General features: G+C 38.5%; 1 protein-coding gene across 7 annotated transcripts in view; it reads right to left on the reverse strand.

Annotated features, from left to right (window-relative positions):
- Positions 1-14,995, reverse strand: part of DIP2B (DIP2 acetate--CoA ligase B (putative)) — a 228,430-nt gene that overhangs the window by 87,036 nt on the left and 126,399 nt on the right. For all 7 annotated transcript variants that reach the window (XM_081592440.1, XM_081592434.1, XM_081592433.1 and 4 more), the window contains exon 3: positions 9,861-9,989. In XM_081592440.1, the coding sequence (XP_081448566.1) occupies positions 9,861-9,989 (129 nt within the window). The remainder of the gene's footprint in view (positions 1-9,860; positions 9,990-14,995) is intronic.

A 14,995-nucleotide genomic window follows, 5' to 3' on the forward strand; every position in this document is an offset into this window, starting at 1 on the left:
AACTGTGTGTCATTCAGGATGTTCTAAAGTTTCCATCATAAAGGTTTTAAACATTCCTGAAGTTTATTCCTAAATATGTTTTATTTTCTTTTATTGCTTTTGTAAATGAGGTTTGCTCTACCATTACATCTTTCAACTAGTTATTATTAGCAAATATGAAGGCTACTGATTTCTGCACTAATTTCCTATCTTGCTACTTGATATAATTATTTCATTAAGTTACTTTTGCCATCAATTCTCCTGGGTTTTCTAAATGAATTATCATATCAACTGCAAATACAGTTTTACTTCTCTTTTTCTAATTCTTATACATCTAATTGATTTATTTTTTTTGGTTACTACCTCTAGTAAATTTAAATGTCAGTATCCCTAGGATTAGTAAAACTCATACAAAAAAATAAGAAAAAAAATTAAATTTAGAAAAAGCAGGTTTAGGCAATGGACAGGTGGTTTTACAGAAGAAGCTACAAATGGAAAATAAGCATATTCCAAAAGGTCCAATCTCATTAGTAATAAAAGAAATAACATTTCTACCAACAAGATGGGAGAATGTCCATTTCCCCACATCTATGGATAATAATGGGCCATGTTTTTTCATCTTTCCCAAAAAGTGGAAAATGTTACTCAACATATTTTAAGTAGTTGCTCCTATTCTTGGCTTGTTGTTATGAAATAGTTGAGACATGGTACAAAAGTGGCACAGCTGGGCTTTAGGGACCAGGGGCAGAACAAACACCAAGCACCCTTACCTGCTAGGACATTACTATAGACAGGCAGATGGACAGATAGATATGAACAGACTGAAAGGTAGATGTGTGGGTGGACTGAGTCATTTAAGTAGAGACATACGGTTCAAGGAGTTATCTGTAAACCAATTAGTAGCCATGCCATTTTTACCAATTTCTAAGGTACTGACCACTTCACCATTTTTAATTAAGGCAGAGGCAGCAACTATTAAGTTCTGGAACATTAGCATGTCACATTAATTTTGGCACTACTATATGTGCTGGTGGGGAGGAGCAGTGAAATTTTAATTCTGCATTTCACATTCCCCTGCTTTTACCAATTACATTTCTTTAATTTAGAATATCTATATAGCAAACAGCTATTCATTCTTCAAAATGGCTCAGACTTTGCCACTCCACAAAGTCTGCCCTCAACAGTGCCTGGTATTCAGGCTCCTTCCTCTGTCACCCCCTCTTCTCTGTTGACTATACCTTATACAAAGGTTTCCTGTGTTTTCATCTGTGTTTCTCTAGCATTGAAACTGTGCTCGACTTGTAGGAGGTCTACAATTGATGCTTGCTTAAACTGAAATGAACAGAATTTATCTTCCTTGGTATGAGGGAGTGTATTAATAAAGAAATAAAATGGTCCTGGTGTGCCAGGGGCAGCCACCTTGGCAAAAGTTGATGAATCATGGAGAAAAGACAATCTCTTTAACAAGTGGTGCTGGGAAAACTGGTCAACCACTTGTAAAAGAATGAAACTAGAACACTTTCTAACACCATACACAAAAATAAACTCAAAATGGATTAAAGATCTAAACATAAGAACAGAAACTATAAAACTCCTAGAGGAAAACACAGGCAAAACACTCTCCGACATAAATCACAGCAGGATCCTCCATGACCCACCTCCCAGAATATTGGAAATAAAAGCAAAAATAAACAAATGGGACCTAATTAAAATTAAAAGCTTTCGCACAACAAAGGAAACTATAAGCAAGGTGAAAAGACAGCCTTCAGAATGGGAGAAAATAATAGCAAATGAAGCAATGGACAAACAATTAATCTCAAAAATATATAAGCAACTCCTGCAGCTGAATTACAGAAAAATAAATGACCCAATCAAAAAATGGGCCAAAGAACTAAACAGGCATTTCTCCAAAGAAGACATACAGATGGCTAACAAACACATGAAAAGATGCTCAACATCACTCATTATTAGAGAAATGCAAATCAAAACCACAATGAGGTACCATTTCACGCCAGTCAGAATGGCTGCTATCCAACAGTCTATAACCAACAAATGCTGGAAAGGGTGTGGAGAAAAGGGAACCCTCTTACACTGTTGGTGGGAATGCAAACTAGTACAGCCACTATGAAGAACAGTATGGAGATTCCTCAAAAAAATGGAAATAGAACTGCCATATGACCCAGCAATCCCACTGCTGGGCATACACACCGCGGAAACCAGAATTGAAAGAGACACGTGTACCCCAATGTTCATCGCAGCACTGTTTATAATAGCCAGGACATGGAAGCAACCTAGATGTCCATCATCAGACAAATGGATAAGGAAGCTGTGGTACATATACACAATGGAATATTACTCAGTCATTAAAAAGAATACATTTGAATCAGTTCTAATGAGATGGATGAAACTGGAGCCCATTATACAGAGTGAAGTAAGCCAGAAAGAAAAACACCAATACAGTATACTAATGCATATATATGGAATTTGAAAGATGGTAACGATAACCCTATATGAGAGACAGAATAAGAGACACAGATGCATAGAACAGTCTTATGGACTCTGAGGGAGAAGGTGAGGGTGGGACGTTCTGAGAGAATAGCATTGAAACATGTATATTATCATATGTGAAACAGAACACCATTCCAGGTTTGATGCATGAGACAAATGCTCAGGGCTGGGGCAATGAGATGACCCGGAGGGATGGGATGGGGAGGGAAGTGGGAGGGGCGTTCAGGATGGGGAACACATGTAAACCCATGGCTGATTCATGTCAATGTAGGGCAAAAACCACCACAATGTTGTAAAATAATTAGCCCTCAACTAAAATAAATTAATTTATTAAAAAAAAAAAAGTTGATGTATCAGAGAACATATTTGGACAGAGAAAGTTAGTTCTCAATTAAGTTGACAGAGGTAGTTACTGCTGCATTAGCTGCCAGCATTAAGTCAAAAGAATCCACACTTAGAGCAAAAATCATGAAGAACAATGGTCGTAAGGCTTTAAATATTTTATCCATGGCTATCACTTTAAAAACTATCTTTTACATTGTTTTTGCTCCCTCAAGCTGCAGCACAAGTCCCAATAAACAAAATCTTGCCTGAATTTCTCAAAAAACAAAAACAAAAATCAAAAAGACCCTATCTTTTATAAACTTGCAGTTATAAAATAAATAAGCCATGGGATGGAATGTATAGCATGGTGACTATAATTAATAATACTGTATTGCACATCTGAAAGGTGTTGAGAGAGTAGATTTTAAAAGTCCTCTCAGGGTGAGAGGGAGGCTCAAGAGGGAGGAAACATATGTATACTTACAGTTGATTCACATCGTTATATGGCAGAAACCAACACAATATTGTAAAGCAATCATCTTCCAATTAAAAATAAATTTTTTAAAAAGCCCTCTTGTAACAGGAAAAAACAATTTTTTTAACTATGAAAGGTGACAGATGTTAATGAGACCTACTAGGATCATCAGTTCACAACACGTACAAATATCAAACCATTATGCTGAATACCTGAAACTAATGTCATGTTATATGTCGGTTATACCACAATTTAAAAGAAAACCATCCTTGTTACTTTTTTAAATTAATTCAGATGTTGTTATATGTATTTTATATTTTACCACAACAAAAAATGGAAAAATTAATATACATATACATCCCAGAAATAAGCCCACCTCAGTAGCTGGTACAGTTGAAAGTGAAAGTCGCTCAGTCATGTCAAACTTTTTGCGACCCCATGGACTATACAGTCCATGGAATTCTCCAGGCTAGAATACTAGAGTGGGTAGCCGTGCCCTTCTCTAGGGGATCTTCCCAACCCAGGGATTGAACCCAGGTCTTCTGCATTGAGGGCGGATTCTTTACCAGCTGAGCCACAAAGGAAGCCTGTAGTTTGGTATATAATTGTTTCAAAGTTCTACTCATGTGTACTTCATAATATATATAATTGTTAGTACTAATATTCATAAATTTTGGATCATGAGCTACATCCTATCTTGCATTTATTACTTAACAATGTATTTTGTACATCTCTCCATATTTGCACAAATAAATCTACCTCGTTGTTTTCCTATGAGACTTCACAGGATCTTTAAACTAGTTTTCATTGAAATCTATTGTGTGGACCTACTATAACTTATCACTGTATTTATAATGAACAATACTATAACAAACATTTTGTATACATATTTTTGTGTATATGTGTATGTGCAAATTCCTAGAAGTAGCATTTCTGGGTAAAAGTGTATGAATATTTAAAGTTTAAAAGATAGTGCAAAACTCTTGCACTGCTATTTTTAAGGAAGTAGCTTAATACTGCTACTTCCTTAAAAGAAGCAGTAATTTGAAGTAGTTTTATATGGCATTTATATTTTTATACTATTTTAGTGTCTCTAAGGCTTACTTATTTAGTTGAATCAAGATAGACATATTTTATTGAATCTATGATGCCATCTTATATAAAAGATATTCTCCAGGATTAAAAAAAAAAGATATCCTGATTTCAGGTATGCTAAAATCTGAAAAGTGCCCTTCTTACATTAGATGAAACCATGGTTCTTAGTTGTCTTGGAAAATGAATGACTAATTGCATATTGAGAAAAAGCACTTTCTCAACAGAACAACAGCACATCAAATGCTCACATTTATTAATTAAAAATACTACACTTCCAAAAGTATTGCTGCATGAGACATAAAACATGCGAGAGGAAACTGCGAATACTAGGGACTTATTCACATGAGTCAAGCTTTAGAAGGCCCATGATGTTTGGATAATTAATAAATATAGAGCATGCTCTTCTCCGCCATAAGGATCTGCAGCATCAGAACACAGAACAAATCAAACCACTCATTTATTTTCTAACATGATAAGCCCTGGCCCCTACAACTGTGTCAAAAAGGAGATGTTCAGTTACTGTGTTAGCAAAGTCTCTTATCAATAAGAACAGGCAGCTCTTGTAACTGGATTTGATTCCTTCAGCCAACATGCAATTCATCTTGATCATTTGATAGAGAAATCACTTCCGAATTTCAGTCCCCAGACACGGCTGACTTTGGACATCTCTGCCAGGAGCATGGGGAAGTTGGGTTTCATTTTCCAGCACTAATATTTGAGCTCAATAAGGTGATGCAGAAAAACATCTATTTCTGCTTTATTGACTAAGCCAAAGCCTTTGTGTGGATCACAATAAACTGTGGAAAATTCTGAAAGAGATGGGAATACCAGACCACCTGACCTGCCTCTTGAGAAACCTGTATGCAGGTCAGGAAGCAACAGTTAGAACTGGACATGGAACAACAGACTGGTTCCAAATAGGAAAAGGAGTACGTTAAGGCTGTATATTGTCACCCCGCTTATTTAATTTATATGCAGAGTACATCATGAGAAATGCTGGGCTGGAGGAAGGACAAGCTGGAATCAAGATTGCTGGAAGAAGTATCAATAACCTCAGATATGCAGATGACACCACCCTTACGGCAGAAAGTGAAGAACTAAAGAGCCTCTTGATGAAAGTGACAGAGGAGAGTGAAAAAGTTGGCTTAAAGCTCAACATTCAGAAAACTAAGATCATGGCATCTGGTCCCATCACTTCATGGCAGATAGATGGGGAAAAAGTGGAAACAGTGACTGACTTCATTTTTCTGGGCTCCAAGATCACTACAGATGGTAATTGCAGCCATGAAATTAAAAGACGCTTACTCCTTGGAAGGAAAGTTATGACCAACCTCGACAGCATATTAAAAAGCAGAGACATTACTTTGCCAACAAAGGTCCGTCTAGTCAAGGCTTTGGTTTTTCCAGTGGTCATGTATGGATGTGAGAGTTGTACTATAAAGAAAGCTGAGCTCCGAAGAATTGATGCTTTTGAACTGTGGTGTTGGAGAAGGCTCTTGAGAGTCCCTTGGACTGCAAGGAGATCCAACCAGTCCACCCTAAAGGAGATCAGTCCTGGGTGTTCATTGGAAGGACTGATGTTGAAGCTGAAACTCCAATACTTTGGCCACCTGATGCGAAGAGCTGACTCATTGGAAAAGACCCTGATGCTGGGGAAGATTGAGGGCAGGAGGAGAAGGGGATGACAGAGGATGAGATGGTTGGATGGCATCATCGACTTGATGGACATGGTTTGGGTGGACTCTGGGAGTTGGTGATGGACAAGGAGGCCTGGCGTGCTGTGGTTCACAAAGAGTCAGACACGACTGAGCTACTGAACTGAACTGAAGGTGATACAGCTACTCTTTAAAAGTCTTTTTTTTTTGTTTTTGCTATTTTGTTTGAGGTGGCTAATTGCTCAAAAGATTAACATTGAAGAAACTGTCACAATGACTTACCACCCAATCACTTTCCATCTCGGAGATTAATTGTGTATTTTCTACACTTGGGACCACAAAATGTGTGTGTAGAAAATTGCATCCTGCTTTGATGGGTGGGAAAAGGAGGTACTAAGTAAGTGTATTTGAAATGTCAGAGCCTTTTGCCTAAGCACAAAGAATAGAATCAGGTCAGAAAATCTAAACTCTGAATAAATATAAGCTCTTTACACCATGTCTGAAACATGAAATACTAAGTTCGATTATGATGGGTTGAAATGTTGTAGGTGTTACTAAGCCTCTACCAAATAAGAGAGGATTTTCAAGTTACACTCACTGAAATCAATGTCAAGCCCTTTCTGTGTACTTTAATCTGAATGCTTGTAATTTTTCCTAAACATACCCTCTGTTCTTAAGTTAATTTTGCATGTGACATGTAAATATAAGCCTTCCTATGAATGGAGTAGCAAAGAGATGAAGTTCAACTCTGATAAATTTCTACAACTTCTTTGCTCTATTCCTGCAGCTACTGTTTAGTTCAGTTCATCTTCTTACTCATGGAAGCCAGAATTTGCAGTGTGTGCTGAGTTTTTCTCTGCTATTTAGTTAGGCATTTCCTTCTATTTTTAAAAATGTCATTTTCAGCCAAAATTCACGCTTGCACGCCTCCTCTTTCACGTTCCTCCTCATAAACAGTATTGCAGAACTTGTATAACTTTCATTATCTTCAGGGTTTTCAAATCACCTTTGTTCCCCACTTTACCTCCTCTCTGGCCTCCTCAGTACTACTCCCCCGGCTAAAGTCCCAGTGACACAAATATCCAAAACCCAACTACTGAACCCTGCTCAATACCCCTGCACCTAAGCAAGAGTCTCCACAGTCTGCTAACCAGCGTATGATTCAGACTACACTTTCTGGTACTGGGGGTAAGTCTGAAAGAACTGATGTAAAAGACAGTTGGGTTTTAGTGGCTCAGTAGTAAAGAATCCATCCACCCATGGACAGAAGCCTGGCAGGCTACAGGTCAGGGGTCTCAAATGAGTTGCACGTGACTTAGTGACTGAACAACAACAAAGGTGAACGTCAGAAGTTTACTCTACTGAATGAGCTCACTACGGAGTTTTTTCCCCATGTAATCAGCTTGGACACAGAGTGTAGAGAGAATCCTCTTTGGGATTCCTTACCAACTGGCTAAAACCCTTCCAGGCTGGTGAGAACCCACTACTGCTGCACCCGAGCCCCAGCCTCTAAAGGCAACACCGGGTGCTGGGGAACCCAGCTGGGGGCTTGGCGACAAACAGGAGCTCCTGATAAGCTTTTCCAAATCCAGCCTTACCTCCCTCTGATCCATGCCCTAACTAATACTACTTTTATACCTTCCTTTCTCCAAAACATGTATTTAACTCTTACATGTGTTAGGCCTTGTGCAGCTGGCCCAAGCTACTACAACAAATTACAAATCTGTGCTCCTGCTCTGCTAAAAATTCTTCAATGGTATTCAAGATTCCTCAAGATTTGCCCGCTGATTATCTTTCCAGCCTCATCTCCCACCTCTTTCTGGGTCCTTGCTTTCTAAGTTTCAGCCATGATGAACTATTTTCAGGTTTACTATCTGATGTTATTTCCCTAACTTTGTCTGCCATGACATGGTTCAGATGTCTTAGTCTCAGAGAAAGCCTCTTCTTATCAATCAGCCCCAGGTTAGATACAAAGGAAAATTCTGTGTGGCGTGTAATTTCTATTTTTCTGACAGAACACTTTTCACTCCTTGCTTCCTTCCAGTGTGTGAAAATACATATCTAATAATACCAGTTCATAAAATAACTCTGTCCTTTTCCTCATTTCCTCTAAAGCTGTTTTCATCAGGGTGTGATACATACCCTGTTTTTCAAGAAAAGGATAAGGTAACCTTTGTTGGTAACAGGGTGGAAAAAAAATCTGGAGAAAGTAAAATAACATTCCAGTTAGTCTTCTGGCTTAATTCTGCTAGTTCTTAAAACAGTAAATGTGCTACAGAGACTGTCCTAGTGCAGAGGACAGTAGATGGATATGGGACGGGCTTACTATGCCACATGTCCTGAGGTCTATGAGTCATTTCTGCTTGTCATTGCTGGACGTGCTGTAGCTGGGGTGTGCCCCCACAGCCAGCCACAACACATCACCTTTTCTTTTACCACGGGTATTTTCTGGGTGAGAAGAAATAAAGTTTATGGGTTTCAGTTCAGTTCAGTTCACTCAGTTGTGTCCAACTCTTTGCGACCCCATGGACTGCCGCACACCAGGCTTCCCTGTCCATTACCAATTCCTGGAGCTTGCTCAAACTCATGTCCATTGCGTCAGTGATGCCATCCAACCATCTTATCCTCTGTCGACCCCTTCTCCTCCCGCCTTCAATCTTTCCCAGCATCAGGGTCTTTTCTAAGGAGTCAATTCTTCACATCAGGTGGCCAAAGTATTGGAGTTTTAGCTTCAGCATCAGTCCTTCCAAAGAATATTCAGGACTGATTTCCTTTAGGACTGACTGGTTTGGTCTCTGTGCAGTCCAAGGAACTCTCAAGAGTCTTCTCCAACACCGCAGTTCAAAACCATCACTTCTTCGGTGCTCAGCTTTCTTTATAGTCCAACTCTCACATCCATAGGTGACTACTGGAAAAATCATAGCTTTGACTAGACAGACCTTTGTCAGCAAAGTAATGTCTGCTTTTTAATATGCTATCTAGGTTTGTCATAGCTTTTCTTTCAAGGAGCAAGCGTCTTTTAATTTCATGGCTGCAGTCACCATTTGCAGTGATTTTGGAGCCCCCCAAAATAAAGTGAGCCACTGTTTCCCCATCTATTTGCCATGAAATGATGGGACCAGTTGCCATGATCTTTTGTTTTTTGAATGTTGAGTTTTAAGCCAGGTTTTTCACTCGGTTTCACTTTCATCAAGGGGCTCTTCAGTTTCTCTTTGTTTTTTTATGGGTTTGCTGCTAAGTCGCTTTAGTCATGTCGGACTCTGTGCAACCCCATAGACGGCAGCCCACCAGGCTCCTTCGTCCCTGGGATTCTCCAGGCAAGAATATTGGAGTGGGTTGTCATTTCCTTCTCCAGTGCATGAAAGTGAAAAGTGAAAGTGAAGTCGTTATGGGTTTACCAATCTGAAATTTCACTGTTAAGTTTCTGTTCTAGCTTCATGAGTCAAGAGACTAATCAACAGGCCTGACAAACACAGAAAGACCTGCCTCTTCCAAGAGAGTCTACTGAGCTTTCCTAGTACCATCTCATGAGACCCCAGCCCTCTGCTTTCTTTTTTATTTATTCACAGTGCCTTTGTACTTGCCTGGCTCCCCTGCTGGCCTTGAGGGCAGAAGTGTTTTATTTGGGGCTATAACCCCAGCAAATAAGAGTACCTACTACATCTGGCATGTAACAAGTACTCAACAAATGGCTGATGAATGAATTAATATAGACCTGTTGGCACTTCAAGAGAAAAAAATAAACATTAGGAGCTCTCAGGATGTACAGTTCACACTACAGTAGGTAAAAACTGTTCCAGCAGTAATTTTCAGTTCCCTCTCACCTGATCGGTATCGTTCATCCCTGGCTCCCCCAGATCGACTTCGATGATACTTAGAAGGAGCGGAAGTTGGAGCTGCAGACGGAGCAGGTGTCTGGTTTCTGTGTTCTTTCTGTACTGATGAATCCGTTTCTAAAAAAGGAAGTTTGGAAGATGGTTATCAGATAACAATAATAACTAACATTTTTTGAGCACTTTACAGCATTTCCACAACACTTTGAGGTAGGTAATACTACCCGTCTACAGTAAAGGGTTAAAGAGCTTTACATATACGTTAAAAAAAAAATACAAAGGCATCCAGACTAAAACAAAGCAAAACAGAACATTTTCTTGACAACGTAATTGTCAATAGGTGATGGGAGACATAAGTAGGTGAAACGGCCAGTCCAGAGACTCCACAAATTGGGAGGATGGGGGTAGGGTGAGGTGTACATGATCCTCTAATCCTGTACAGTTGCAGAAAACATAGCCTGGGAAGCTTTAGTCTCCCTACCATAAGTTACTCCAAATAAACATGTCATTAAAACAAAACTAGAGTGCTTACTGTGCAAACATAGCTTCAAGTCAAGTCTTACTAGCCCCTCTTCCAACTGGAAGTACCACCGAACTTAATCTCCTCCAGTCCCTGGCCTGTCCCCCCAACATTTACTGTTTCTCATCAAGAATATGAGGAAGACTGCAATCTTATTCCTGGGCCTATATATGGAGAAAAACATGATCCAGAAGGATACATCCAGCCCAATGTTCACTGCAGCACTGTTTACAACAGCCAAGACATGAAAGCAATCTAATGTCCATCAGAAGAGGAAGGGATAAAGAAGATGTGGTACATATATACAATGGAATATTACTCAGTCATTAAAAGGAACAAAATAATGCCATTGCCATTTGCAGCAGCACAGATGGACCCAAAAGACCCTGATGCTGGGAAAGATTGAGGGCAGGAGGAGAAGGGGACGACAGAGGATGAGACGGTTGGATGGCATCACTGACTCAATGGACATGGGATTGGGTAGACTCCGGGAGTTGGTGATGGACAGGGAGGCCTGGAGTGCTGCAAATTCATGGGGTCACAAAGAGTCGGACACGACTGAGCGACTGAATGGAACTGAAGACAGTGTCATATTGAAGTCAGACAGAGAAGGAGAAATACCATATGGCATCCCTTATATGTGGAGTCAATAAAGAAATGATACAAATATACTTATTTACAAAACAGATTTAGAAAATGAACTTATGGCTCCTGGGGGAAAGGATGGGAGCTTGAGATGGTCATGTCCACACTGCTATATTCAAAATGGGCAACCAACAAGGACTTACTGTATAGTACATGGAACTCTGCTCAATGTCATGTGCCAGCCTGGATGGGAAGGAGGTTTGGAGGAGAATGGATACATGTATATGTATGGCTGAGTCCCTTCACTGTCACCTGAAACTACCACAATATTGTTAATCAACTATACCCAAATACAAAATAAAAAAATATGAGGGGGGATATGGAGAAGAGAAAATAAGTAGGGAAAATAAGCAGAAGAAAAATACTTTGTTCTGATATTTTACTACCTTTTTTTTTCAAATGGCATTAGCTCCCAAATCATAATTTTTTTAAATTGTAGTAAGAATATTTAACATGAGATATTATCTTTTAACAAATTAAGTGTATAATATGGTATTGTAAACCATAGGTATGATGTTACACAGCATCTTCAGAACTTATTCATCTTGTACAGTTAAAACTTTTTACCCACTGAGTAGCAACTCCCCATTTCCCCCACTCCCCAGCCTCTGGCAACCACCATTCTACTCTCTGCTTCTATGAATTTAACTATTTTAGATTCTTTGTATAAGTGGAATCATACAGTATTTGTCCTTCTGTGATTCATTCAGTTTCATGTCGTCCAGGTTCATCCATGTTGTCATATATTACAAAATTTTCTTATTTTGAGGTGTATTTTAAGTTTCTTCAGTAGCATTTAGCTGTATTCGGAAAGGTACCTTACATACAGCAAATTAAGGGCCCATTTTAGGAAGGTGTCACCTATCCAGACAACAGCTAAGAACTGGCTTATGAAGCCAAAATATAAAAAAGCAGACTGAAAGCACAGTGTTCTGGGGAATGCAAGCATCAGCTCTATAAACCTCAGTAAAGGCTGAGGGGACTCACAGTACTACTGGAACTGAGACGTGTAATGACAGTCATTGATTTTCAAAACTGGTTTGAGTGCTGGAGAAGCCATGTATAAGAACTCTAGTCCACAGTTCCAGCTGAGCTCTGCCTTCCATGTGAGTGAAGCCATCTTGGACCTTTCAGACCTGGTGAAAAGCACTTAGTGACTCCAGGTGGCACCATGTGGCCCATAAGAATCACCCAACTGAGCCCTGCCCAAATTCCTGATCCACAAAGTCATAATATATAATAAAAAAGGCTTCCTTTATTTTCCTAGAAGCTGAGATTTTTATTATAAAAATTATATATTATCTGAGCAGAACAAATTTAAAAACTGAGACTTTTAAATGTAATGTCTGGTGTTGTAAATCAAGTTTTAATATTTTTAAGTTTTAATTTTTTAATCAACCTAAATCTTCTTGATAATCCACTTCACAGATCTGTACTGATTCTTGATATATTCATACCTTATGTCATTTGTTAGTTTTACTTCTCTAGAATAGGGATCAACAAACCATAGCCCATGTCTGTTTTCATATAAACAGTTTTATCAGAACATGACCACACACATCTGTTAACATATTGCCTATGTGAAGGCAGAGATGAATTACTGTGACAGAGACTGTATGGTCCTCAAAGTCTAAAATATTTACTATCTGGCCCTTTACAAAAAAAGTTTCCCAGCTCCAGTCTATAATAATAAATGCTACATTTAAGTGTTTGTTTTCTGTAGGCACTGTGTGTTTAGAAGTTTGCACATTTGATCTTATTTATTCTTCACGACAACCCTACAAAGGAAGAGCTATCACTATCAACTTTTTACAGAAATGAAACAGTGACATGGATTATTTTATCCAAAGTCACAAAGTCAGAGGATGGAAGAGCCAGGATTCAAACCCAGGTCTAACTCCACTGGTTCTCCTAAGAAGAAAGCAATCAGAATTAATAATTTAGTATAGGAACATCTAAATGCTTCAGGATTTACAGTCAGGAGTTAAGAGAACATGTTTTGTTTTTTGTTTTTTTTTAAATCACCTGCCTTCATGTGAAAGATTCTGCAAAAAGCCCCTCCCTCCAAAAATAAAGTTTTCAGCCATTCACTACAGAAATTATTTAAAACATATTTCAATTAACTTTAGAGAATAAAAAATAGAAAGGGGCTATTTTTATTTGTATGGTCAGATGATATATATAGGAAGGAAATCAGATTAGCACACATGAACTACTTTGCCTGTAAACATGTACAGAGAAAATGGTTTGACTTAGCCAAACAGTGAATTTAAAACACTAGCTTTGCATTACTTTTTGGAGGTATAGTGAATATATAACTGAATTACCTGTCACTAATTTCTTTTTAATTAAATAAGCAGATTTGCTAGGATAAATCAAACTACCCTCCTAAGAAACATGGTACCTTCAAATCAGATAACTAATAATCCAAAGGATGAAAAGCAGGAATATGGATTCTCATTTCACAAAGGATGCTAACACACAATTGATACACCTTTTCTGATTCCTCTCTCATTATGCTTTTATTTTGTATTGTTCAATGTAGTTAATTAGGAAAAAGAAGATAATGTGGACTAAATAAAACTTTTTTTTACCAAGAAATGATCCAGAGGTGAGAGGGGAAGTGAGAGTTGATCTATCTGTTTGAGGAAGAACTAGAGAGTATGAACATTTCCACTGAGGATTATCTAGAGGTTATCACACATCAAACCACAAGGAAATGTAACACAAACACAGCCATTTGATGAGAACTGAGTCAGATGACACTTAACCAAGAGATCTACGGAAACTGGTACCGCACCCCACCCCCACCCCCAAAAAAGCCTCACAACACATCATTCACTAATTCACCAAGCAACATCTGCATGATGCTCGGCAAAGTTTTGCTCAGTCCTCTCAGGAATTTAGTCTTCCAAACAGACAAGGTCTCTTTTGGGTCTAAAATCATGACAGACATTTCAAGGTAGCTTGTCAGAAGTGAAACCAAAAGGTTGACTTGCAGTTTTAATACGTGGCTGACAAGTTTGTTCAGTGAGCATGCCTCGGGTGCCGAATGTACGATGCCATAAACCTACAGATTTCTGACAGAACAAGTGAAAAGTGAAGTCGCTCAGTCGGGTCCGACTCTTTGCAACCCCATGGACTGTAGCCCACCAGGCTCCTCCATCCATGGAATTTTCTAGGCAAGAGTACTGGAGTGAGTTGCCATTTCCTTCTCCAGGGGATCTTCCCGACCTTGACTCAAATGCGTAACACACTTGCTTCAAGTTCAAGAGAGGTGATATAAAACAAACAAACAAAAAGAATAAAAACGAATGCCTAGGAACTGAATCACTTTAAGTGTAATGTGGGAGCTTAATAATGAAACTCTGCAGCTTATCTTTTTGAATGTGAATAATCACTCTCCAATTTATTCTAAATTTTATCTTCTAAAAACTTCTATTTCCATGTATTGGAGTTTTTTTTTTTAAACATAAAGATTTCCAGATATATTTCATTTGTGCATTGAAAAAATGGAAAGCAAATAAAATAAAATGTCAATAGTAATTATTTCAGGGCGATGAGATTGGATGTTTTATTTTCCCAAAGGCTTTACTGGGTTTCTATAATTTAGAAAAGTTCTCTTTTTCAGTATATAAAAATAATATATGTTCATTATAGAACATCAAGATAATAGTTAAGTATAAAGAAGAAAATAAAAATGATACTAGATTTTCTTAATTTGAAGGTCATACCAAAGAGAGCAGATTCTTACCAAAATAAGTTAAAATAATATCCAGTTTCAGCTTCCCAGATAAATTACAACACCGCGAGCAGAATTTTCCAACCTTCTAAAACCAACTGTCTCCTTTTCCTTTCCCCCAAAGCAACTGGTAATTCAGTGCATATCTGAAGGTGAGAGGGAGGAAACGATGTCCTGGTTGGATTAAAAAATTTTTGGATGGCTTACTTGCTTACTTGC

The sequence above is a fragment of the Giraffa tippelskirchi genome, chromosome 4, assembly GCF_054371585.1.
Source record: "Giraffa tippelskirchi isolate mGirTip1 chromosome 4, T2T-mGirTip1v1.2.pri, whole genome shotgun sequence".
NCBI lineage: Eukaryota > Metazoa > Chordata > Mammalia > Artiodactyla > Giraffidae > Giraffa > Giraffa tippelskirchi.